Source organism: Rhodnius prolixus, unplaced genomic scaffold (genome assembly GCF_049639745.1).
Source record: "Rhodnius prolixus isolate KJV_2025 unplaced genomic scaffold, Rpr scaffold_12, whole genome shotgun sequence".
Classification (NCBI taxonomy): domain Eukaryota; kingdom Metazoa; phylum Arthropoda; class Insecta; order Hemiptera; family Reduviidae; genus Rhodnius; species Rhodnius prolixus.
Window position 1 is genome coordinate 672,185 of NW_027411635.1, and position 27,234 is coordinate 699,418.

General features: G+C 34.5%; 1 protein-coding gene across 2 annotated transcripts in view; it reads right to left on the reverse strand.

Moving 5' to 3' along the window:
* Positions 1-1,371: 1,371 nt before the first annotated feature.
* Positions 1,372-27,234, reverse strand: part of Sema1a (semaphorin 1a) — a 77,787-nt gene continuing 51,924 nt past the window's right edge. For both annotated transcript variants that reach the window (XM_074143634.1, XM_074143635.1), the window contains one exon: positions 1,372-1,958. In XM_074143634.1, coding sequence (XP_073999735.1) covers positions 1,887-1,958 — 72 coding nt within the window. In that variant the 3' untranslated portion in view covers positions 1,372-1,886. The remainder of the gene's footprint in view (positions 1,959-27,234) is intronic.

Here is a 27,234-nt window from a genome sequence, read left to right on the forward strand (position 1 = left end):
TTGTAACCTGAGACTAGCCAATCCTCGCTGTCGGGCAAACCAAAACTAACGGCAAAAATACTACTTATCTCCATTGATGTTTTCTCAGTAATAATGAATACATTTTTTACCTTTTCGGAACTGTTACTCGCACTATTAACGAATTAATTATTATAAAATATCGTGATATAATTCATAAATTTTATTAAACCTTCTATCGATCAAATCACACTTTTGTTATGCAGCCCTATTTTATGGCAAAGAAAAGTGTGGTGGGAACGTATCGTTTGTTTTCGAACATTAACGGTGAACTTGCTCATTGATTAGAAGTCGCTCAAATAGATTTGAAGGTTTAAAACAAGATGGTTTCGAATGAGAAGACAAACCGTGAAAAAAAATCTGAAGAATTAAATATTGTTGGAATGGACAAGAATGACCGTAGCAGTCAATGCGAAAAGAAAGCTGGAAGGTGAAGATCCATGCCTAAAATAAATGAAAATAGCTGCTACATTAACTGTTATCCAAAACATACAATAGCAATGGGAATGTTTTAAGTGCAAGGAAATTAGGCCCTTCACTAATTGGCATTATTGAGACTAAAGCCGAAAGGACAAGGTGGATCCAGTTCATTAAAGCCAAAACAGAACTGTTCGCAGGTTATGCTATGCATCTGGTTGGCGGTAATAGAAAAACATTAGGTATTAAGAGCAGCTGGGAAAATCTGAAACTATTGCTGGTACACGCTATCGCTTCCAATTAATCCGTTTGAAGCGAGCTTTTAACGGAAAATGACTTGAATGAAAGAATAAATACGATAAGGTATTTTGCTACTTGGCAACGCCCGGACCTCACGTTCATTTGGCTGATAAGAACTACTTAGTAGGTACTAAGTGGGTAATCTTACATCATCCGCCGTTTCAACACGACACTTCTTCTTCCGATTATCATTTGTTGACAGTCAGCATTTACTCAACAATCAGTTCATTTGTCTTGAAGACATCCAAAATTTGTACCAAAGAGGACAGCTAAAAAAAAATTCACGTATGACGTTAACGAGGTTTAATAATTAATATTTAAGAGCGAGTTCAAATAGAAAATAAAGAATGACAGAATAATAACTGCGGTCCCTAAAGCAAAACCCAACAGAGAAACCTCATCACTGCAACATTTATATTATTTGTTTGAGATCCAATATTGTGAGATAACTCATCCAAAATACTTATCGTTTTTTTTCTTCTTCTTTCTCTTAAACCCGAAGTTATTTGTTCATTACTGCGACTATAAAACTATAAAATGAGAAATAACTTTCAATTTTTGAGATACAATAAGCAATATCAATAAAAATTAAATTACATAAAAAATCAAATAAACTAGCTGGTCCATGTTATTTATTAATTTTTTCTTATGGCACATATTTCTTGGTTAATTCACATAAGATATCTTGGGAGGGGCTTCACTTGATGGTTTAACTAGCAGCACTTACTATCTCACAAAAATTTTTTGTTTATATTTAATAAAAAATGCGAAGAGTTGAAAAACTTTTTTGAGGGAGGCATTAAAAAATTAAAAACTAAAAAATGAAATATTGTAGATATAGCATTGTGTGTGACTCGTTTCGGCTAGAATTACGCCCTGTAGATGAAGGAGCAGGGCGGCTGATGGTGATGCAGAGGCGACGAGTGTGGAGGAGAGGGGGAAGAAGACGGCGGCGAGGGTGAGCTGGACGAGGAGGAGGCGCCCGCCGAAGACCCACGGCCGACCGAGCCCACCTGCGGCGGCTGCTGCGGGTCCTGCGGACCGCCGGGCGCGTGCAGTGGGTGCGCTTGCTGCGCCCGCCGCCCAGCCAGCGCCGTCCTGTGCGATCGACCGGGCAGACTGCGCCCTATCGCCCCCTCCCCTCCTGTCTCTCAGAGGTACACCTTCTTCACAGAACGCGTCGTTCCAAATCCGTCCCGATACCCAAGCCCCGCACATTCACTCTGAAAATAAAAAAATTAAATTAAATACACAGTAATATGGTTATCTAGAAAATGTACTGCTGAAATATTCCGCACCACCATTTTACGCTCCTCAGATCGAGAAGGTACAGCAGTACCGCTAGCTCAGTGAAGAAGGATGGTTTATTTTTACCTTGAGCGCCACGCTATTGCTTAAAATAAAATAGGTATAGTGACCTCAACTTCTTGCCATAAATATGTACTCTTTTGTGCAAATAGTGATTGATTGATTGATTAAAATGATTTCAGTTTCAGTAATTTATGCTCACGTAAGTCAAATTCAATACTAAAATTTCGTTTTAACTCCGTAATTCAAATTACAACAGTAAAAGACCAACTCCCAAGTTATATTTGGGAAACTGAACGCGAAATATTAAAACGTATATTTACTTTTATTACCCAATCTAAGTTAGAATATGATGCACCAGTGTGTAGCTCTGAGCGCAAATGTATACAATGAAGGAATAAGGTTGATTACTGGCGCCTTTCGTACCATTCCTCTTCACAGCCTCTACGTTGTGTCAGGGATGATATCACTTCAGCTAAGAAGAGAATAGTTAGTGCAGTGCTATGTCGCCGGAATGTGGGGGAAACCATCAGATCCATATTTCACTCCATATTCGAGAGCCAATCTGATAAAGAATTTCGATAACAAAGTACGCGAGTAGAGGGAAAATGGCGGTTCTGACGCACCTAAATTGTGCCAGATCCAAACACCTCCAAATCTGACCGGGTAATCATTGAGTTCAACGAAGCTGTAAGCCATACCCATCAGCACCATTCTACCCCCACCTATCATCGAATTTGATGAGGCTGAAATCCACACCATCACAAAAAAAAGAGGAATCGTTTTAAAAGATCTAAATATTTAAATGATTTAAATCGGTATAGATATACTCAGTTCTCAGAACTGTTAAATAATAATTTTGTTCAGAATAATGTTTGAAATAAATAGGTTTATGACAGAGAAGTTTAAAATAAACAACAGACTAAAGGTTTTATTAAGCGTATGCTTATTTTTTCGAAAAATGAGTTTAAAAAAGCACTCACACAAAACAAATAAAGTGAAGGGACCGGTAATTTAGAGCTTAAGAAAAAATTCGAGTTTCGTTTAGAATATCTTCCGTTATTCTGGCTCCAGGTGTTGGTTGGTACAATTGTACCGCTCCTTTAGATTGTATTATGTATTCAGTAAATTCGATTTTTATGTCAACCAAAAATTATTACTTTTTTTAAAGTATTTCAATGACCCGGTGAGTGACATACCGAATTTTCGGTGGTACCAGTGTTTGACATGGGGTGGGACCAGTGATTGACAACAAGTATATTCCTGAAACGACCTAAAAAATTCAAAATACCTAAATCACTGTTCCACTTAGATTTTTAACAAAAAAATCAGACTTATTCATAATTAATAACAATCGGTTTTTAAATTGGCCGTCCTAAATAATGTAATATTTTTCAACATTACGCTTTTTCATGCAGTTATTGATGATCAACCCTTATACAACTATCCTACCGAAGAGTTTTAATTTCGTTCAAACCTTCTAGGGCATCTGCGTCATTCAATTATCGAGAAACTTCATTATACAAAACGTTCAAACTAGTATTGGTTACTTTGACTCAAGAAACAGTTCGCTTATAGGATGACGGTTCCAAAAAATAAAAAAAATCCTCTTTCGCAGAGAAGAGTACTGTACATGGCTCCATTCGTCTGCTGAATGTAGATTTACCTTCCACATTGTACAGTAGGGTAACTCGAGCGAGTGGGTGCTTTTTAGCAGCTTTACTAATTGATGTTCCTTGACCTACAACTACCTCCCGCACTTAACAACAACACACTATTTGCATAAAATTTTGTTCACTTATATACTACACTTTACTGAGTTATAAGTAATATGCTGTAGTTTTCTTGAGTACAGATCTATTAGTTGAGAAGATATTGAGAGTTGAAAATTTTTTGGGTCATTGTTTTCCTGTGAAATTGGGCCCTTATAATTCCCACTGTAAACAACAGACTATTCGTATGAAATTCTACGCTCATAAACACTCTATTTTACTGAGTAGTATGCTATAGTTTTCTTGAGTACAGATCAATTAATTGAGAAAGTATTGAGAGTTGAAATTTTTTGGGGTCATAGTTTTGCTGTGAAATTGGGCCCTTATAATTCCCACTATAAACAACAGACTATTCTATGAAATTTTGTGTTCATACACACTTTGTATTACTGAGTAGTATGCTATAGTTTTCATGAGTACAGATCCATTAGTTGAGAAGATACTGAGAGTTGAAATTTTTTTGGGTCATGGTTTTCCTGTAAAATTCGGCCCTTATAATTCCCACTGTAAACAACAGATTATTCGTATGAAATTCTATGCTCTTACACACTCTATTTTACTGAGTAGTATGCTATAGTTTTCTTGAGTACAGATCTATTAGTTAAGAAGATATTGAGAGTTGAAAATTTTTTGGGTCATTGTATTCCTGTGAAATTGGGCCCTTATAATTCCCACAGTAAACAACAGATTATTCGTATGAAATTTTGTGCTCTTGCACACTCTATTTTCCTGAGTAGTATGCTATAGTTTTCTTGAGTACGGATCCATTAGTTGAGAAGATATTGAGAGTTGAAATTTTTTTGGGTCATGGTTTTGCTGTGAAATTGGGCCCTTATAACTCCCACAGTAAACAACGGATTATTCGTATGAAAATTTGGGCTCTTGCATACTCTATTTTAGTGAGTAGTATGCTATTGTTTTCTTGAGTACAGATCCATTAGTTGAGAAGATATTGAGAGTTGAAATTTTTTTGGGTCATGGTTTTGCTGTGAAATGGGGCCCTTATAATTCCCACTGTAAACAACAGATTATTCGTAAGAAATTCTGTGCTCTTACACACTCTGTTTCACTGAGTAGTATGACATAGTTTTCTTGAGTACAAATCCATTAGTTGAAAAGATATTGAGAGTTGAAATTTTTTTGGGTCATGGTTTAGCTGTGAAATTGGGCCCTTATAATTCCCAAAGTAAACAATAGATTATTCGCAAGAAAATCTGTGCTCTTACACACTCTGTTTTACGGAGTAGTATGACATAGTTTTCTTGAGTACAAATCCATTAGTTGAGAAGATATTGAGAGTTGAAATTTTTGAGTCATGGTTTTGCTGCGAAATGGGGCCATTATAACTCGCACAGTAAACAACGGATTATTCGAATGAAATTCTGTGCTCTTACACACTCTATTTTATGAGTAGTATGCTATAGTTTTCTTGAGTACAGATCCATTACTTGAGATGATATTGAGAGTTGAAATTTTTTTGGGTCATGGTTTTCCTGTAAAATTCGGCCCTTATAATTCCCACTGTAAACAACAGATTATTCGTATGAAATTCTATGCTCTTACACACTCTATTTTATGAGTAGTATGCTATAGTTTTCTTGAGTACAGATCCATTACTTGAGATGATATTGAGAGTTGAAATTTTTTTGGGTCATGGTTTTCCTGTAAAATTCGGCCCTTATAATTCCCACTATAAACAACAGACTATTCTATGAAATTTTGTGTTCATACACACTTTGTATTACTGAGTAGTATGCTATAGTTTTCATGAGTACAGATCCATTAGTTGAGAAGATACTGAGAGTTGAAATTTTTTTGGGTCATGGTTTTCCTGTAAAATTCGGCCCTTATAATTCCCACTGTAAACAACAGATTATTCGTATGAAATTCTATGCTCTTACACACTTTATTTTATGAGTAGTATGCTATAGTTTTCTTGAGTACAGATCCATTACTTGAGATGATATTGAGAGTTGAAATTTTTTTGGGTCATGGTTTTGCTGTGAAATGGGGCCCTTATAACTCCCACAGTAAACAACAGATTATTCGTATGAAATTTTGTGCCCTTGCACACTCTATTTTCCTGAGTAGTATGCTATAGTTATCTTGAGTACGGATCCATTAGTTGAGAAGATATTGAGAGTTGAAATTTTTTGGGGTCATGGTTTTGCTGTGAAATGGGGCCCTTATAATTCCCACTGTAAACAACAGATTATTCGTATGAAATTCTGTGCTCTTACACACTCTGTTTCACTGAGTAGTATGACATAGTTTTCTTGAGTACAAATCCATTAGTTGAGAAGATATTGAGAGTTGAAATTTTTTTGGGTCATGGTTTAGCTGTGAAATTGGGCCCTTATAATTCCCAAAGTAAACAACAGATTATTCGTATGAAATTCTGTGCTCTTACACACTCTGTTTTACGGAGTAGTATACTATAGTTTTCTTGAGTACAGATCCATTAGTTGAGAAGATATTGAGAGTTGAAATTTTTTTGGGTCATGGTTTTGCTGTGAAATAGGGCCCTTATAATTCCCACAGTAAACAACAGATTATTTGTGTGAAATTCTGTGCTCTTACACACTCTGTTTTTCTGAGTAGTATGCTATAGTTTTCTTGAGTACAGATCCATTAGTTGAGAAGATATTGAGAGTTGAAATTTTTGAGTCATGGTTTTGCTGCGAAATGGGGCCATTATAACTCGCACAGTAAACAACGGATTATTCGAATGAAATTCTGTGCTCTTACACACTCTATTTTATGAGTAGTATGCTATAGTTTTCTTGAGTACAGATCCATTAGTTGAGAAGATATTAAGAGTTGAAATTTTTGAGTCATGGTTTTGCTGCGAAATGGGGCCATTATAACTCGCACAGTAAACAATGGATTATTCGAATGAAATTCTGTGCTCTTACACACTATTTTATGAGTAGTATGCTATAGTTTTCTTGAGTACAGATCCATTACTTGAGATGATATTGAGAGTTGAAATTTTTTTGGGTCATGGTTTTGCTGTGAAATGGGACCCTTATAATTCCCACTGTAAACAACAGATTATTCGTATGAAATTCTATGCTCTTACACACTCTATTTTATGAGTAGTATGCTATAGTTTTCTTGAGTACAGATCCATTACTTGAGATGATATTGAGAGTTGAAATTTTTTTCGGTCATGGTTTTGCTGTGAAATGGGGCCCTTATAACTCCCACAGTAAACAACAGATTATTCGTATGAAATTTTGTGCTCTTGCATACTCTATTTTAGTGAGTAGTATGCTATTGTTTTCTTGAGTACAGATCCATTAGTTGAGAAGATATTGAGAGATGAAATTTTTTTGGGTCATGGTTTTGCTGTGAAATGGGGCCCTTATAATTCCCACTGTAAACAACAGATTATTCGTATGAAATTCTATGCTCTTACACACTCTATTTTACTGAGTAGTATGCTATAGTTTTCTTGAGTACAGATCCATTAGTTGAGAAAATATTGAGAGTTGAAATTTTTTTGGGTCATGATTTTGCTGTGAAATGGGGCCCTTATAACTCCCACAGTAAACAACGGATTATTCGTATGAAAATTTGTGCTCTTGCATACTCCATTTTAGTGAGTAGTATGCTATTGTTTTCTTGTGTACAGATCAATTAGTTGAGAAGATATTGAGAGTTGAAATTTTTTTGGGTCATGGTTTTGCTGTAAAATGGGGCCCTTATAATTCCCACTGTAAACAACAGATTATTCGTATGAAATTCTGTGCTCTTACACACTCTGTTTTACTGAGTAGTATGCTATAGTTTTCTTGAGTACAGATCAATTAGTTGAGAAGATATTGAGAGTTTAAATTTTTTTGGGTCATGGTTTTGCTGTGAAATAGGGCCCTTATAACTCCCAAAGTAAACAATAGATTATTCGCAAGAAATTCTGTGCTCTTACACACTCTGTTTGCGGAGTAGTATGCTATAGTTTTCTTGAGTACAGATCCATTAGTTGAGAAGATATTGAGAGTTTAAATTTTTTTGGGTCATGGTTTTGCTGTGAAATGGGGCCCTTATAATTCACACTGTAAACAACAGATTATTCGTATGAAATTCTGTGCCCTTACTCACTCTATTTTACTGAGTAGTATGCTGTAGTTTATTTGCGTACAGATCAATTAGTTGAGAATATATTGAGAGTTGAAATTTTTTTTGGTCATGGTTTAGCTGTGAAATTGGGCCCTTATAATTCCCAAAGTAAACAACAGATTATTCGTATGAAATTCTGTGCTCTTACACACTCTGTTTTACGGAGTAGTATACTATAGTTTTCTTGAGTACAGATCCATTAGTTGAGAAGATATTGAGAGTTGAAATTTTTTTGGGTCATGGTTTTGCTGTGAAATAGGGCCCTTATAATTCCCACAGTAAACAACAGATTATTTGTGTGAAATTCTGTGCTCTTACACACTCTGTTTTTCTGAGTAGTATGCTATAGTTTTCTTGAGTACAGATCCATTAGTTGAGAAGATATTGAGAGTTGAAATTTTTGAGTCATGGTTTTGCTGCGAAATGGGGCCATTATAACTCGCACAGTAAACAACGGATTATTCGAATGAAATTCTGTGCTCTTACACACTCTATTTTATGAGTAGTATGCTATAGTTTTCTTGAGTACAGATCCATTAGTTGAGAAGATATTAAGAGTTGAAATTTTTGAGTCATGGTTTTGCTGCGAAATGGGGCCATTATAACTCGCACAGTAAACAACGGATTATTCGAATGAAATTCTGTGCTCTTACACACTATTTTATGAGTAGTATGCTATAGTTTTCTTGAGTACAGATCCATTACTTGAGATGATATTGAGAGTTGAAATTTTTTTGGGTCATGGTTTTGCTGTGAAATGGGGCCCTTATAATTCCCACTGTAAACAACAGATTATTCGTATGAAATTCTATGCTCTTACACACTCTATTTTATGAGTAGTATGCTATAGTTTTCTTGAGTACAGATCCATTACTTGAGATGATATTGAGAGTTGAAATTTTTTTCGGTCATGGTTTTGCTGTGAAATGGGGCCCTTATAACTCCCACAGTAAACAACAGATTATTCCTATGAAATTTTGTGCTCTTGCATACTCTATTTTAGTGAGTAGTATGCTATTGTTTTCTTGAGTACAGATCCATTAGTTGAGAAGATATTGAGAGATGAAATTTTTTTGGGTCATGGTTTTGCTGTGAAATGGGGCCCTTATAATTCCCACTGTAAACAACAGATTATTCGTATGAAATTCTATGCTCTTACACACTCTATTTTACTGAGTAGTATGCTATAGTTTTCTTGAGTACAGATCCATTAGTTGAGAAAATATTGAGAGTTGAAATTTTTTTGGGTCATGATTTTGCTGTGAAATGGGGCCCTTATAACTCCCACAGTAAACAACGGATTATTCGTATGAAAATTTGTGCTCTTACACACTCTGTTTTACTGAGTAGTATGCTATAGTTTTCTTGAGTACAGATCAATTAGTTGAGAAGATATTGAGAGTTTAAATTTTTTTGGGTCATGGTTTTGCTGTGAAATAGGGCCCTTATAACTCCCAAAGTAAACAATAGATTATTCGCAAGAAATTCTGTGCTCTTACACACTCTGTTTTACGGAGTAGTATACTATAGTTTTCTTGAGTACAGATCCATTAGTTGAGAAGATATTGAGAGTTGAAATTTTTTTGGGTCATGGTTTTGCTGCGAAATGGGGCCATTATAACTCGCACAGTAAACAACGGATTATTCGAATGAAATTCTGTGCTCTTACACACTTTATTTTACTGAGTAGTATGCTATAGTTTTCTTGAGTACAGATTCATTACTTGAGATGATATTGAGAGTTGAATTTTTTTTGGGTCATGGTTTTGCTGTGAAATAGGGCCCTTATAATTCCCACTGTAAACAACAGATAATTCGTATGAAATTCTGTGCTCTTACACACTCTATTTTACTGAGTAGTATGCTAATGTTTTCTTGAGTACGGATCCATTAGTTGAGAAGATATTGGGAGTAAAAATTTTTTTTTCGTCATGGTTTTGCTGTGAAATAGGGCCCTTATAATTCCCACAGTAAACAACAGATTATTCGTATGAAATTATGTGCTCTTACACACTCTATTTTACTGAGTAGTATGCTGTAGTTTTCTTGAGTGCAGATCCATTACTTGAGAAGATATTGAGAGTTGAATTTTTTTTTGGGTCATAGTTTTGCTGTGAAATAGGGCCCTTATAATTCCCACTGTAAACAACAGATTATTCGTATAAAATTCTATTCTCTTACACACTCTATTTTACTGAGTAGTATGCTATAGTTTTCTTGAGTACAGATCCATTAGTTGAGAAAATATTGAGAGTTGAAATTTTTTTGGGTCATGGTTTTGCTGTGAAATGGGGCCCTTATAAATCCCACAGTACACAACAGATTATTCGCAAGAAATTCTGTGCTCTTACACACTCTGTTTTACTGAGTAGTATGCTATAGTTTTCTTGAGTACAGATCCATTAGTTGAGAAGATATTGAGAGTTGAAATATTTTTGGGTCATGTTTGTGCTGTGAAATTGGGCCCTTATAATTATTCCCCCAGTGAACAACGGATTATTCGTATGAAATTCTGTGCTCTTTCACACTCTATTTTACTGAGTAGTATGCTATAGATTTCTTGAGTACAGATCCATTACTTGAGAAGATATTGAGAGTTGAATTTTTTTTGGGTCATGGTTTTGCTGTGAAATAGGGCCCTTATAATTCCAACAGTAAACAACAGATTATTCGTATGAAATTCTGTGTTCTTACACACTTAGTATTACTGAGTAGTATGCTATAGTTTTCATGAGTACAGATCAATTGGTTGAGAAAATACTGAGAGTTAAAATTTTTTTGGGTTATGGTTTTCCTGTGAAATTCGGCCCTTATAATTCCCACTGTAAACAACAGATTATTCGTATGAAATTCTATGCTCTTACACACTCTATTTTACTGAGTAGTATGCTGTAGTTTTCTTGAGTACAGATCCATTAGTTGAGTAGATATTGAGAGTTGAAATTTTTTTGGGTCATGGCATTGCGGTGAAATGGGGCCCTTATAATTCCCACAGTAAACAACGGATTATTCGTACGAAATTTTGTGCTCTTGCACACTCTATTTTAGTGAGTAGTATGCTATTGTTTTCTTGATTACGGATCCATTAGTTGAGAAGATATTGGGAGTTAAAATTTTTTTTTCGTCATGGTTTTGCTGTGAAATAGGGCCCTTATAATTCCCACAGTAAACAACAGATTATTCGTATGAAATTCTGTGCTCTTACACACTCTGTTTTACTGAGTAGTATGCAATAGTTTTTTTGCGTACAGTTCAATTAGTTGAGAATATATTGAGAGTTGAAATTTTTTTGGGTCATGGTTTTGTTGTGAAATGGGGCCATTATAACTAGCACAGTAAACAACAGATTATTTGAATGAAATTTTGTGTTCTTACACACATTGTTTTACTGAGTAGTATGCTATAGTTTTCTTGAGTACAGATCCAATAGTTGAGAAAATATTGAGAGTTGAAATTTTTTTGGTTCATGGTTTTGTTGTGAAATCGGGCCCTCATAACTTTCACAGTAAACAAAAGATTAGTCGTAAGAAAATCTGTGCTCTTACACACTCTATTTTATGAGTAGTATGCTATAGTTTTCTTGAGTACAGATCCATTAGTTGAGAAGATATTAAGAGTTGAAATTTTTGAGTCATGGTTTTGCTGCGAAATGGGGCCATTATAACTCGCACAGTAAACAACGGATTATTCGAATGAAATTCTGTGCTCTTACACACTATTTTATGAGTAGTATGCTATAGTTTTCTTGAGTACAGATCCATTACTTGAGATGATATTGAGAGTTGAAATTTTTTTGGGTCATGGTTTTGCTGTGAAATGGGGCCCTTATAATTCCCACTGTAAACAACAGATTATTCGTATGAAATTCTATGCTCTTACACACTCTATTTTATGAGTAGTATGCTATAGTTTTCTTGAGTACAGATCCATTACTTGAGATGATATTGAGAGTTGAAATTTTTTTCGGTCATGGTTTTGCTGTGAAATGGGGCCCTTATAACTCCCACAGTAAACAACAGATTATTCGTATGAAATTTTGTGCTCTTGCATACTCTATTTTAGAGAGTAGTATGCTATTGTTTTCTTAAGTACAGATCCATTAGTTGAGAAGATATTGAGAGATGAAATTTTTTTGGGTCATGGTTTTGCTGTGAAATGGGGCCCTTATAATTCCCACTGTAAACAACAGATTATTCGTATGAAATTCTATGCTCTTACACACTCTATTTTACTGAGTAGTATGCTATAGTTTTCTTGAGTACAGATCCATTAGTTGAGAAAATATTGAGAGTTGAAATTTTTTTGGGTCATGATTTTGCTGTGAAATGGGGCCCTTATAACTCCCACAGTAAACAACGGATTATTCGTATGAAAATTTGTGCTCTTGCATACTCCATTTTAGTGAGTAGTATGCTATTGTTTTCTTGTGTACAGATCAATTAGTTGAGAAGATATTGAGAGTTGAAATTTTTTTGGGTCATGGTTTTGCTGTAAAATGGGGCCCTTATAATTCCCACTGTAAACAACAGATTATTCGTATGAAATTCTGTGCTCTTACACACTCTGTTTTACTGAGTAGTATGCTATAGTTTTCTTGAGTACAGATCAATTAGTTGAGAAGATATTGAGAGTTTAAATTTTTTTGGGTCATGGTTTTGCTGTGAAATAGGGCCCTTATAACTCCCAAAGTAAACAATTGATTATTCGCAAGAAATTCTGTGCTCTTACACACTCTGTTTTACGGAGTAGTATACTATAGTTTTCTTGAGTACAGATTTATTAGTTGAGAAGATATTGAGAGTTGAAATTTTTTTGGGTCATGGTTTTGCTGCGAAATGGGGCCATTATAACTCGCACAGTAAACAACGGATTATTCGAATGAAATTCTGTGCTCTTACACACTTTATTTTACTGAGTAGTATGCTATAGTTTTCTTGAGTACGGATCCATTAGTTGAGAAGATATTGGGAGTTAAAATTTTTTTTTCGTCATGGTTTTGCTGTGAAATAGGGCCCTTATAATTCCCACAGTAAACAACAGATTATTCGTATGAAATTATGTGCTCTTACACACTCTATTTTACTGAGTAGTATGCTGTAGTTTTCTTGAGTGCAGATCCATTACTTGAGAAGATATTGAGAGTTGAATTTTTTTTTGGGTCATAGTTTTGCTGTGAAATAGGGCCCTTATAATTCCCACTGTAAACAACAGATTATTCGTATAAAATTCTATTCTCTTACACACTCTATTTTACTGAGTAGTATGCTATAGTTTTCTTGAGTACAGATCCATTAGTTGAGAAAATATTGAGAGTTGAAATTTTTTTGGGTCATGGTTTTGCTGTGAAATGGGGCACTTATAAATCCCACAGTACACAACAGATTATTCGCAAGAAATTCTGTGCTCTTACACACTCTGTTTTACTGAGTAGTATGCTATAGTTTTCTTGAGTACAGATCCATTAGTTGAGAAGATATTGAGAGTTGAAATATTTTTGGGTCATGTTTGTGCTGTGAAATTGGGCCCTTATAATTATTCCCCCAGTGAACAACGGATTATTCGTATGAAATTCTGTGCTCTTTCACACTCTATTTTACTGAGTAGTATGCTATAGATTTCTTGAGTACAGATCCATTACTTGAGAAGATATTGAGAGTTGAATTTTTTTTGGGTCATGGTTTTGCTGTGAAATAGGGCCCTTATAATTCCAACAGTAAACAACAGATTATTCGTATGAAATTCTGTGTTCTTACACACATAGTATTACTGAGTAGTATGCTATAGTTTTCATGAGTACAGATCAATTGGTTGAGAAAATACTGAGAGTTAAAATTTTTTTGGGTTATGGTTTTCCTGTGAAATTCGGCCCTTATAATTCCCACTGTAAACAACAGATTATTCGTATGAAATTCTATGCTCTTACACACTCTATTTTACTGAGTAGTATGCTGTAGTTTTCTTGAGTACAGATCCATTAGTTGAGTAGATATTGAGAGTTGAAATTTTTTTGGGTCATGGCATTGCGGTGAAATGGGGCCCTTATAATTCCCACAGTAAACAACGGATTATTCGTACGAAATTTTGTGCTCTTGCACACTCTATTTTAGTGAGTAGTATGCTATTGTTTTCTTGATTACGGATCCATTAGTTGAGAAGATATTGGGAGTTAAAATTTTTTTTTCGTCATGGTTTTGCTGTGAAATAGGGCCCTTATAATTCCCACAGTAAACAACAGATTATTCGTATGAAATTCTGTGCTCTTACACACTCTGTTTTACTGAGTAGTATGCTATAGTTTTCTTGAGTACAGATCCATTAGTTGAGAAGATATTGAGAGTTGAAATATTTTTGGGTCATGTTTGTGCTGTGAAATTGGGCCCTTATAATTATTCCCCCAGTGAACAACGGATTATTCGTACGAAATTTTGTGCTCTTGCACACTCTATTTTAGTGAGTAGTATGCTATTGTTTTCTTGATTACGGATCCATTAGTTGAGAAGATATTGGGAGTTAAAATTTTTTTTTCGTCATGGTTTTGCTGTGAAATAGGGCCCTTATAATTCCCACAGTAAACAACAGATTATTCGTATGAAATTCTGTGCTCTTACACACTCTGTTTTACTGAGTAGTATGCAATAGTTTTTTTGCGTACAGTTCAATTAGTTGAGAATATATTGAGAGTTGAAATTTTTTTGGGTCATGGTTTTGTTGTGAAATGGGGCCATTATAACTAGCACAGTAAACAACAGATTATTTGAATGAAATTTTGTGTTCTTACACACATTGTTTTACTGAGTAGTATGCTATAGTTTTCTTGAGTACAGATCCAATAGTTGAGAAAATATTGAGAGTTGAAATTTTTTTGGGTCATGGTTTTGTTGTGAAATCGGGCCCTCATAACTTTCACAGTAAACAAAAGATTAGTCGTAAGAAAATCTGTGCTCTTACACACTCTATTTTATGAGTAGTATGCTATAGTTTTCTTGAGTACAGATCCATTAGTTGAGAAGATATTAAGAGTTGAAATTTTTGAGTCATGGTTTTGCTGCGAAATGGGGCCATTATAACTCGCACAGTAAACAACGGATTATTCGAATGAAATTCTGTGCTCTTACACACTATTTTATGAGTAGTATGCTATAGTTTTCTTGAGTACAGATCCATTACTTGAGATGATATTGAGAGTTGAAATTTTTTTGGGTCATGGTTTTGCTGTGAAATGGGGCCCTTATAATTCCCACTGTAAACAACAGATTATTCGTATGAAATTCTATGCTCTTACACACTCTATTTTATGAGTAGTATGCTATAGTTTTCTTGAGTACAGATCCATTACTTGAGATGATATTGAGAGTTGAAATTTTTTTCGGTCATGGTTTTGCTGTGAAATGGGGCCCTTATAACTCCCACAGTAAACAACAGATTATTCGTATGAAATTTTGTGCTCTTGCATACTCTATTTTAGAGAGTAGTATGCTATTGTTTTCTTGAGTACAGATCCATTAGTTGAGAAGATATTGAGAGATGAAATTTTTTTGGGTCATGGTTTTGCTGTGAAATGGGGCCCTTATAATTCCCACTGTAAACAACAGATTATTCGTATGAAATTCTATGCTCTTACACACTCTATTTTACTGAGTAGTATGCTATAGTTTTCTTGAGTACAGATCCATTAGTTGAGAAAATATTGAGAGTTGAAATTTTTTTGGGTCATGATTTTGCTGTGAAATGGGGCCCTTATAACTCCCACAGTAAACAACGGATTATTCGTATGAAAATTTGTGCTCTTGCATACTCCATTTTAGTGAGTAGTATGCTATTGTTTTCTTGTGTACAGATCAATTAGTTGAGAAGATATTGAGAGTTGAAATTTTTTTGGGTCATGGTTTTGCTGTAAAATGGGGCCCTTATAATTCCCACTGTAAACAACAGATTATTCGTATGAAATTCTGTGCTCTTACACACTCTGTTTTACTGAGTAGTATGCTATAGTTTTCTTGAGTACAGATCAATTAGTTGAGAAGATATTGAGAGTTTAAATTTTTTTGGGTCATGGTTTTGCTGTGAAATAGGGCCCTTATAACTCCCAAAGTAAACAATTGATTATTCGCAAGAAATTCTGTGCTCTTACACACTCTGTTTTACGGAGTAGTATACTATAGTTTTCTTGAGTACAGATTTATTAGTTGAGAAGATATTGAGAGTTGAATTTTTTTGGGTCATGGTTTTGCTGCGAAATGGGGCCATTATAACTCGCACAGTAAACAACGGATTATTCGAATGAAATTCTGTGCTCTTACACACTTTATTTTACTGAGTAGTATGCTATAGTTTTCTTGAGTACAGATTCATTACTTGAGATGATATTGAGAGTTGAATTTTTTTTGGGTCATGGTTTTGCTGTGAAATAGGGCCCTTATAATTCCCACTGTAAACAACAGATAATTCGTATGAAATTCTGTGCTCTTACACACTCTATTTTACTGAGTAGTATGCTAATGTTTTCTTGAGTACGGATCCATTAGTTGAGAAGATATTGGGAGTTAAAATTTTTTTTTCGTCATGGTTTTGCTGTGAAATAGGGCCCTTATAATTCCCACAGTAAACAACAGATTATTCGTATGAAATTATGTGCTCTTACACACTCTATTTTACTGAGTAGTATGCTGTAGTTTTCTTGAGTGCAGATCCATTACTTGAGAAGATATTGAGAGTTGAATTTTTTTTTGGGTCATAGTTTTGCTGTGAAATAGGGCCCTTATAATTCCCACTGTAAACAACAGATTATTCGTATAAAATTCTATTCTCTTACACACTCTATTTTACTGAGTAGTATGCTATAGTTTTCTTGAGTACAGATCCATTAGTTGAGAAAATATTGAGAGTTGAAATTTTTTTGGGTCATGGTTTTGCTGTGAAATGGGGCCCTTATAAATCCCACAGTACACAACAGATTATTCGCAAGAAATTCTGTGCTCTTACACACTCTGTTTTACTGAGTAGTATGCTATAGTTTTCTTGAGTACAGATCCATTAGTTGAGAAGATATTGAGAGTTGAAATATTTTTGGGTCATGTTTGTGCTGTGAAATTGGGCCCTTATAATTATTCCCCCAGTGAACAACGGATTATTCGTATGAAATTCTGTGCTCATTCACACTCTGTTTTACTGAGTAGTATGCTATAGTTTTCTTGAGTACAGATCCATTAGTTGAGAAGATATTGAGAGTTGAAATATTTTTGGGTCATGTTTGTGCTGTGAAATTGGGCCCTTATAATTATTCCCCCAGTGAACAACGGATTATTCGTATGAAATTCTGTGCTCTTTCACACTCTATTTTACTGAGTAGTATGCTATAGATTTCTTGAGTACAGATCCATTACTTGAGAAGATATTGAGAGTTGAATTTTTTTTGGGTCATGGTTTTGCTGTGAAATAGGGCCCTTATAATTCCAACAGTAAACAACAGATTATTCGTATGAAATTCTGTGTTCTTACACACTTAGTATTACTGAGTAGTATGCTATAGTTTTCATGAGTACAGATCAATTGGTTGAGAAAATACTGAGAGTTAAAATTTTTTTGGGTTATGGTTTTCCTGTGAAATTCGGCCCTTATAATTCCCACTGTAAACAACAGATTATTCGTATGAAATTCTGTGCTCTTACACACTCTGTTTTACTGAGTAGTATGCAATAGTTTTCTTGAGTACAGATCCATTAGTTGAGAAGATATTGAGAGTTGAAATTTTTTTGGGTCATGGTTTTGTTGTGAAATGGGGCCATTATAACTAGCACAGTAAACAACGGATTATTCGAATGAAATTCTGTGCTCTTACACACTCTATTTTATGAGTAGTATGCTATAGTTTTCTTGAGTACAGATCCATTAGTTGAGAAGATATTAAGAGTTGAAATTTTTGAGTCATGGTTTTGCTGCGAAATGGGGCCATTATAACTCGCACAGTAAACAACGGATTATTCGAATGAAATTCTGTGCTCTTACACACTATTTTATGAGTAGTATGCTATAGTTTTCTTGAGTACAGATCCATTACTTGAGATGATATTGAGAGTTGAAATTTTTTTGGGTCATGGTTTTGCTGTGAAATGGGGCCTTTATAATTCCCACTGTAAACAACAGATTATTCGTATGAAATTCTATGCTCTTACACACTCTATTTTATGAGTAGTATGCTATAGTTTTCTTGAGTACAGATCCATTACTTGAGATGATATTGAGAGTTGAAATTTTTTTCGGTCATGGTTTTGCTGTGAAATGGGGCCCTTATAACTCCCACAGTAAACAACAGATTATTCGTATGAAATTTTGTGCTCTTGCATACTCTATTTTAGAGAGTAGTATGCTATTGTTTTCTTGAGTACAGATCCATTAGTTGAGAAGATATTGAGAGATGAAATTTTTTTGGGTCATGGTTTTGCTGTGAAATGGGGCCCTTATAATTCCCACTGTAAACAACAGATTATTCGTATGAAATTCTATGCTCTTACACACTCTATTTTACTGAGTAGTATGCTATAGTTTTCTTGAGTACAGATCCATTAGTTGAGAAAATATTGAGAGTTGAAATTTTTTTGGGTCATGATTTTGCTGTGAAATGGGGCCCTTATAACTCCCACAGTAAACAACGGATTATTCGTATGAAAATTTGTGCTCTTGCATACTCCATTTTAGTGAGTAGTATGCTATTGTTTTCTTGTGTACAGATCAATTAGTTGAGAAGATATTGAGAGTTGAAATTTTTTTGGGTCATGGTTTTGCTGTAAAATGGGGCCCTTATAATTCCCACTGTAAACAACAGATTATTCGTATGAAATTCTGTGCTCTTACACACTCTGTTTTACTGAGTAGTATGCTATAGTTTTCTTGAGTACAGATCAATTAGTTGAGAAGATATTGAGAGTTTAAATTTTTTTGGGTCATGGTTTTGCTGTGAAATAGGGCCCTTATAACTCCCAAAGTAAACAATTGATTATTCGCAAGAAATTCTGTGCTCTTACACACTCTGTTTTACGGAGTAGTATACTATAGTTTTCTTGAGTACAGATCCATTAGTTGAGAAGATATTGAGAGTTGAAATTTTTTTGGGTCATGGTTTTGCTGCGAAATGGGGCCATTATAACTCGCACAGTAAACAACGGATTATTCGAATGAAATTCTGTGCTCTTACACACTTTATTTTACTGAGTAGTATGCTATAGTTTTCTTGAGTACAGATTCATTACTTGAGATGATATTGAGAGTTGAATTTTTTTTGGGTCATGGTTTTGCTGTGAAATAGGGCCCTTATAATTCCCACTGTAAACAACAGATAATTCGTATGAAATTCTGTGCTCTTACACACTCTATTTTACTGAGTAGTATGCTAATGTTTTCTTGAGTACGGATCCATTAGTTGAGAAGATATTGGGAGTTAAAATTTTTTTTTCGTCATGGTTTTGCTGTGAAATAGGGCCCTTATAATTCCCACAGTAAACAACAGATTATTCGTATGAAATTATGTGCTCTTACACACTCTATTTTACTGAGTAGTATGCTGTAGTTTTCTTGAGTGCAGATCCATTACTTGAGAAGATATTGAGAGTTGAATTTTTTTTTGGGTCATAGTTTTGCTGTGAAATAGGGCCCTTATAATTCCCACTGTAAACAACAGATTATTCGTATAAAATTCTATTCTCTTACACACTCTATTTTACTGAGTAGTATGCTATAGTTTTCTTGAGTACAGATCCATTAGTTGAGAAAATATTGAGAGTTGAAATTTTTTTGGGTCATGGTTTTGCTGTGAAATGGGGCCCTTATAAATCCCACAGTACACAACAGATTATTCGCAAGAAATTCTGTGCTCTTACACACTCTGTTTTACTGAGTAGTATGCTATAGTTTTCTTGAGTACAGATCCATTAGTTGAGAAGATATTGAGAGTTGAAATATTTTTGGGTCATGTTTGTGCTGTGAAATTGGGCCCTTATAATTATTCCCCCAGTGAACAACGGATTATTCGTATGAAATTCTGTGCTCTTTCACACTCTATTTTACTGAGTAGTATGCTATAGATTTCTTGAGTACAGATCCATTACTTGAGAAGATATTGAGAGTTGAATTTTTTTTGGGTCATGGTTTTGCTGTGAAATAGGGCCCTTATAATTCCAACAGTAAACAACAGATTATTCGTATGAAATTCTGTGTTCTTACACACTTAGTATTACTGAGTAGTATGCTATAGTTTTCATGAGTACAGATCCATTAGTTGAGAAAATATTGAGAGTTGAAATTTTTTTGGGTCATGGTTTTGCTGTGAAATGGGGCCCTTATAAATCCCACAGTACACAACAGATTATTCGCAAGAAATTCTGTGCTCTTACACACTCTGTTTTACTGAGTAGTATGCTATAGTTTTCTTGAGTACAGATCCATTAGTTGAGAAGATATTGAGAGTTGAAATATTTTTGGGTCATGTTTGTGCTGTGAAATTGGGCCCTTATAATTATTCCCCCAGTGAACAACGGATTATTCGTATGAAATTCTGTGCTCTTTCACACTCTATTTTACTGAGTAGTATGCTATAGATTTCTTGAGTACAGATCCATTACTTGAGAAGATATTGAGAGTTGAATTTTTTTTTTTTTTTTTGGTTTTGCTGTGAAATAGGGCCCTTATAATTCCAACAGTAAACAACAGATTATTCGTATGAAATTCTGTGTTCTTACACACTTAGTATTACTGAGTAGTATGCTATAGTTTTCATGAGTACAGATCAATTGGTTGAGAAAATACTGAGAGTTAAAATTTTTTTGGGTTATGGTTTTCCTGTGAAATTCGGCCCTTATAATTCCCACTGTAAACAACAGATTATTCGTATGAAATTCTGTGCTCTTACACACTCTGTTTTACTGAGTAGTATGCAATAGTTTTCTTGAGTACAGATCCATTAGTTGAGAAGATATTGAGAGTTGAAATTTTTTTGGGTCATGGTTTTGTTGTGAAATGGGGCCATTATAACTAGCACAGTAAACAACGGATTATTCGAATGAAATTCTGTGCTCTTACACACTCTATTTTATGAGTAGTATGCTATAGTTTTCTTGAGTACAGATCCATTAGTTGAGAAGATATTAAGAGTTGAAATTTTTGAGTCATGGTTTTGCTGCGAAATGGGGCCATTATAACTCGCACAGTAAACAACGGACTATTCGAATGAAATTCTGTGCTCTTACACACTATTTTATGAGTAGTATGCTATAGTTTTCTTGAGTACAGATCCATTACTTGAGATGATATTGAGAGTTGAAATTTTTTTGGGTCATGGTTTTGCTGTGAAATGGGGCCCTTATAATTCCCACTGTAAACAACAGATTATTCGTATGAAATTCTATGCTCTTACACACTCTATTTTATGAGTAGTATGCTATAGTTTTCTTGAGTACAGATCCATTACTTGAGATGATATTGAGAGTTGAATTTTTTTTGGGTCATGGTTTTGCTGTGAAATAGGGCCCTTATAATTCCAACAGTAAACAACAGATTATTCGTATGAAATTCTGTGTTCTTACACACTTAGTATTACTGAGTAGTATGCTATAGTTTTCATGAGTACAGATCAATTGGTTGAGAAAATACTGAGAGTTAAAATTTTTTTGGGTTATGGTTTTCCTGTGAAATTCGGCCCTTATAATTCCCACTGTAAACAACAGATTATTCGTATGAAATTCTGTGCTCTTACACACTCTGTTTTACTGAGTAGTATGCAATAGTTTTCTTGAGTAAAGATCCATTAGTTGAGAAGATATTGAGAGTTGAAATTTTTTTGGGTCATGGTTTTGTTGTGAAATGGGGCCATTATAACTAGCACAGTAAACAACGGATTATTCGAATGAAATTCTGTGCTCTTACACACTCTATTTTATGAGTAGTATGCTATAGTTTTCTTGAGTACAGATCCATTAGTTGAGAAGATATTAAGAGTTGAAATTTTTGAGTCATGGTTTTGCTGCGAAATGGGGCCATTATAACTCGCACAGTAAACAACGGATTATTCGAATGAAATTCTGTGCTCTTACACACTATTTTATGAGTAGTATGCTATAGTTTTCTTGAGTACAGATCCATTACTTGAGATGATATTGAGAGTTGAAATTTTTTTGGGTCATGGTTTTGCTGTGAAATGGGGCCCTTATAATTCCCACTGTAAACAACAGATTATTCGTATGAAATTCTATGCTCTTACACACTCTATTTTATGAGTAGTATGCTATAGTTTTCTTGAGTACAGATCCATTACTTGAGATGATATTGAGAGTTGAAATTTTTTTCGGTCATGGTTTTGCTGTGAAATGGGGCCCTTATAACTCCCACAGTAAACAACAGATTATTCGTATGAAATTTTGTGCTCTTGCATACTCTATTTTAGAGAGTAGTATGCTATTGTTTTCTTGAGTACAGATCCATTAGTTGAGAAGATATTGAGAGATGAAATTTTTTTGGGTCATGGTTTTGCTGTGAAATGGGGCCCTTATAATTCCCACTGTAAACAACAGATTATTCGTATGAAATTCTATGCTCTTACACACTCTATTTTACTGAGTAGTATGCTATAGTTTTCTTGAGTACAGATCCATTAGTTGAGAAAATATTGAGAGTTGAAATTTTTTTGGGTCATGATTTTGCTGTGAAATGGGGCCCTTATAACTCCCACAGTAAACAACGGATTATTCGTATGAAAATTTGTGCTCTTGCATACTCCATTTTAGTGAGTAGTATGCTATTGTTTTCTTGTGTACAGATCAATTAGTTGAGAAGATATTGAGAGTTGAAATTTTTTTGGGTCATGGTTTTGCTGTAAAATGGGGCCCTTATAATTCCCACTGTAAACAACAGATTATTCGTATGAAATTCTGTGCTCTTACACACTCTGTTTTACTGAGTAGTATGCTATAGTTTTCTTGAGTACAGATCAATTAGTTGAGAAGATATTGAGAGTTTAAATTTTTTTGGGTCATGGTTTTGCTGTGAAATAGGGCCCTTATAACTCCCAAAGTAAACAATTGATTATTCGCAAGAAATTCTGTGCTCTTACACACTCTGTTTTACGGAGTAGTATACTATAGTTTTCTTGAGTACAGATCCATTAGTTGAGAAGATATTGAGAGTTGAAATTTTTTTGGGTCATGGTTTTGCTGCGAAATGGGGCCATTATAACTCGCACAGTAAACAACGGATTATTCGAATGAAATTCTGTGCTCTTACACACTTTATTTTACTGAGTAGTATGCTATAGTTTTCTTGAGTACAGATTCATTACTTGAGATGATATTGAGAGTTGAATTTTTTTTGGGTCATGGTTTTGCTGTGAAATAGGGCCCTTATAATTCCCACTGTAAACAACAGATAATTCGTATGAAATTCTGTGCTCTTACACACTCTATTTTACTGAGTAGTATGCTAATGTTTTCTTGAGTACGGATCCATTAGTTGAGAAGATATTGGGAGTTAAAATTTTTTTTTCGTCATGGTTTTGCTGTGAAATAGGGCCCTTATAATTCCCACAGTAAACAACAGATTATTCGTATGAAATTATGTGCTCTTACACACTCTATTTTACTGAGTAGTATGCTGTAGTTTTCTTGAGTGCAGATCCATTACTTGAGAAGATATTGAGAGTTGAATTTTTTTTTGGGTCATAGTTTTGCTGTGAAATAGGGCCCTTATAATTCCCACTGTAAACAACAGATTATTCGTATAAAATTCTATTCTCTTACACACTCTATTTTACTGAGTAGTATGCTATAGTTTTCTTGAGTACAGATCCATTAGTTGAGAAAATATTGAGAGTTGAAATTTTTTTGGGTCATGGTTTTGCTGTGAAATGGGGCCCTTATAAATCCCACAGTACACAACAGATTATTCGCAAGAAATTCTGTGCTCTTACACACTCTGTTTTACTGAGTAGTATGCTATAGTTTTCTTGAGTACAGATCCATTAGTTGAGAAGATATTGAGAGTTGAAATATTTTTGGGTCATGTTTGTGCTGTGAAATTGGGCCCTTATAATTATTCCCCCAGTGAACAACGGATTATTCGTATGAAATTCTGTGCTCTTTCACACTCTATTTTACTGAGTAGTATGCTATAGATTTCTTGAGTACAGATCCATTACTTGAGAAGATATTGAGAGTTGAATTTTTTTTGGGTCATGGTTTTGCTGTGAAATAGGGCCCTTATAATTCCAACAGTAAACAACAGATTATTCGTATGAAATTCTGTGTTCTTACACACTTAGTATTACTGAGTAGTATGCTATAGTTTTCATGAGTACAGATCCATTAGTTGAGAAAATATTGAGAGTTGAAATTTTTTTGGGTCATGGTTTTGCTGTGAAATGGGGCCCTTATAAATCCCACAGTACACAACAGATTATTCGCAAGAAATTCTGTGCTCTTACACACTCTGTTTTACTGAGTAGTATGCTATAGTTTTCTTGAGTACAGATCCATTAGTTGAGAAGATATTGAGAGTTGAAATATTTTTGGGTCATGTTTGTGCTGTGAAATTGGGCCCTTATAATTATTCCCCCAGTGAACAACGGATTATTCGTATGAAATTCTGTGCTCTTTCACACTCTATTTTACTGAGTAGTATGCTATAGATTTCTTGAGTACAGATCCATTACTTGAGAAGATATTGAGAGTTGAATTTTTTTTTTTTTTTTTGGTTTTGCTGTGAAATAGGGCCCTTATAATTCCAACAGTAAACAACAGATTATTCGTATGAAATTCTGTGTTCTTACACACTTAGTATTACTGAGTAGTATGCTATAGTTTTCATGAGTACAGATCAATTGGTTGAGAAAATACTGAGAGTTAAAATTTTTTTGGGTTATGGTTTTCCTGTGAAATTCGGCCCTTATAATTCCCACTGTAAACAACAGATTATTCGTATGAAATTCTGTGCTCTTACACACTCTGTTTTACTGAGTAGTATGCAATAGTTTTCTTGAGTACAGATCCATTAGTTGAGAAGATATTGAGAGTTGAAATTTTTTTGGGTCATGGTTTTGTTGTGAAATGGGGCCATTATAACTAGCACAGTAAACAACGGATTATTCGAATGAAATTCTGTGCTCTTACACACTCTATTTTATGAGTAGTATGCTATAGTTTTCTTGAGTACAGATCCATTAGTTGAGAAGATATTAAGAGTTGAAATTTTTGAGTCATGGTTTTGCTGCGAAATGGGGCCATTATAACTCGCACAGTAAACAACGGATTATTCGAATGAAATTCTGTGCTCTTACACACTATTTTATGAGTAGTATGCTATAGTTTTCTTGAGTACAGATCCATTACTTGAGATGATATTGAGAGTTGAAATTTTTTTGGGTCATGGTTTTGCTGTGAAATGGGGCCCTTATAATTCCCACTGTAAACAACAGATTATTCGTATGAAATTCTATGCTCTTACACACTCTATTTTATGAGTAGTATGCTATAGTTTTCTTGAGTACAGATCCATTACTTGAGATGATATTGAGAGTTGAAATTTTTTTCGGTCATGGTTTTGCTGTGAAATGGGGCCCTTATAACTCCCACAGTAAACAACAGATTATTCGTATGAAATTTTGTGCTCTTGCATACTCTATTTTAGAGAGTAGTATGCTATTGTTTTCTTGAGTACAGATCCATTAGTTGAGAAGATATTGAGAGATGAAATTTTTTTGGGTCATGGTTTTGCTGTGAAATGGGGCCCTTATAATTCCCACTGTAAACAACAGATTATTCGTATGAAATTCTATGCTCTTACACACTCTATTTTACTGAGTAGTATGCTATAGTTTTCTTGAGTACAGATCCATTAGTTGAGAAAATATTGAGAGTTGAAATTTTTTTGGGTCATGATTTTGCTGTGAAATGGGGCCCTTATAACTCCCACAGTAAACAACGGATTATTCGTATGAAAATTTGTGCTCTTGCATACTCCATTTTAGTGAGTAGTATGCTATTGTTTTCTTGTGTACAGATCAATTAGTTGAGAAGATATTGAGAGTTGAAATTTTTTTGGGTCATGGTTTTGCTGTAAAATGGGGCCCTTATAATTCCCACTGTAAACAACAGATTATTCGTATGAAATTCTGTGCTCTTACACACTCTGTTTTACTGAGTAGTATGCTATAGTTTTCTTGAGTACAGATCAATTAGTTGAGAAGATATTGAGAGTTTAAATTTTTTTGGGTCATGGTTTTGCTGTGAAATAGGGCCCTTATAACTCCCAAAGTAAACAATTGATTATTCGCAAGAAATTCTGTGCTCTTACACACTCTGTTTTACGGAGTAGTATACTATAGTTTTCTTGAGTACAGATCCATTAGTTGAGAAGATATTGAGAGTTGAAATTTTTTTGGGTCATGGTTTTGCTGTGAAATGGGGCCCTTATAATTCCCACTGTAAACAACAGATTATTCGTATGAAATTCTATGCTCTTACACACTCTATTTTATGAGTAGTATGCTATAGTTTTCTTGAGTACAGATCCATTACTTGAGATGATATTGAGAGTTGAAATTTTTTTCGGTCATGGTTTTGCTGTGAAATGGGGCCCTTATAACTCCCACAGTAAACAACAGATTATTCGTATGAAATTTTGTGCTCTTGCATACTCTATTTTAGAGAGTAGTATGCTATTGTTTTCTTGAGTACAGATCCATTAGTTGAGAAGATATTGAGAGATGAAATTTTTTTGGGTCATGGTTTTGCTGTGAAATGGGGCCCTTATAATTCCCACTGTAAACAACAGATTATTCGTATGAAATTCTATGCTCTTACACACTCTATTTTGCTGAGTAGTATGCTATAGTTTTCTTGAGTACAGATCCATTAGTTGAGAAAATATTGAGAGTTGAAATTTTTTTGGGTCATGATTTTGCTGTGAAATGGGGCCCTTATAACTCCCACAGTAAACAACGGATTATTCGTATGAAAATTTGTGCTCTTGCATACTCCATTTTAGTGAGTAGTATGCTATTGTTTTCTTGTGTACAGATGAATTAGTTGAGAAGATATTGAGAGTTGAAATTTTTTTGGGTCATGGTTTTGCTGTAAAATGGGGCCCTTATAATTCCCACTGTAAACAACAGATTATTCGTATGAAATTCTGTGCTCTTACACACTCTGTTTTACTGAGTAGTATGCTATAGTTTTCTTGAGTACAGATCAATTAGTTGAGAAGATATTGAGAGTTTAAATTTTTTTGGGTCATGGTTTTGCTGTGAAATAGGGCCCTT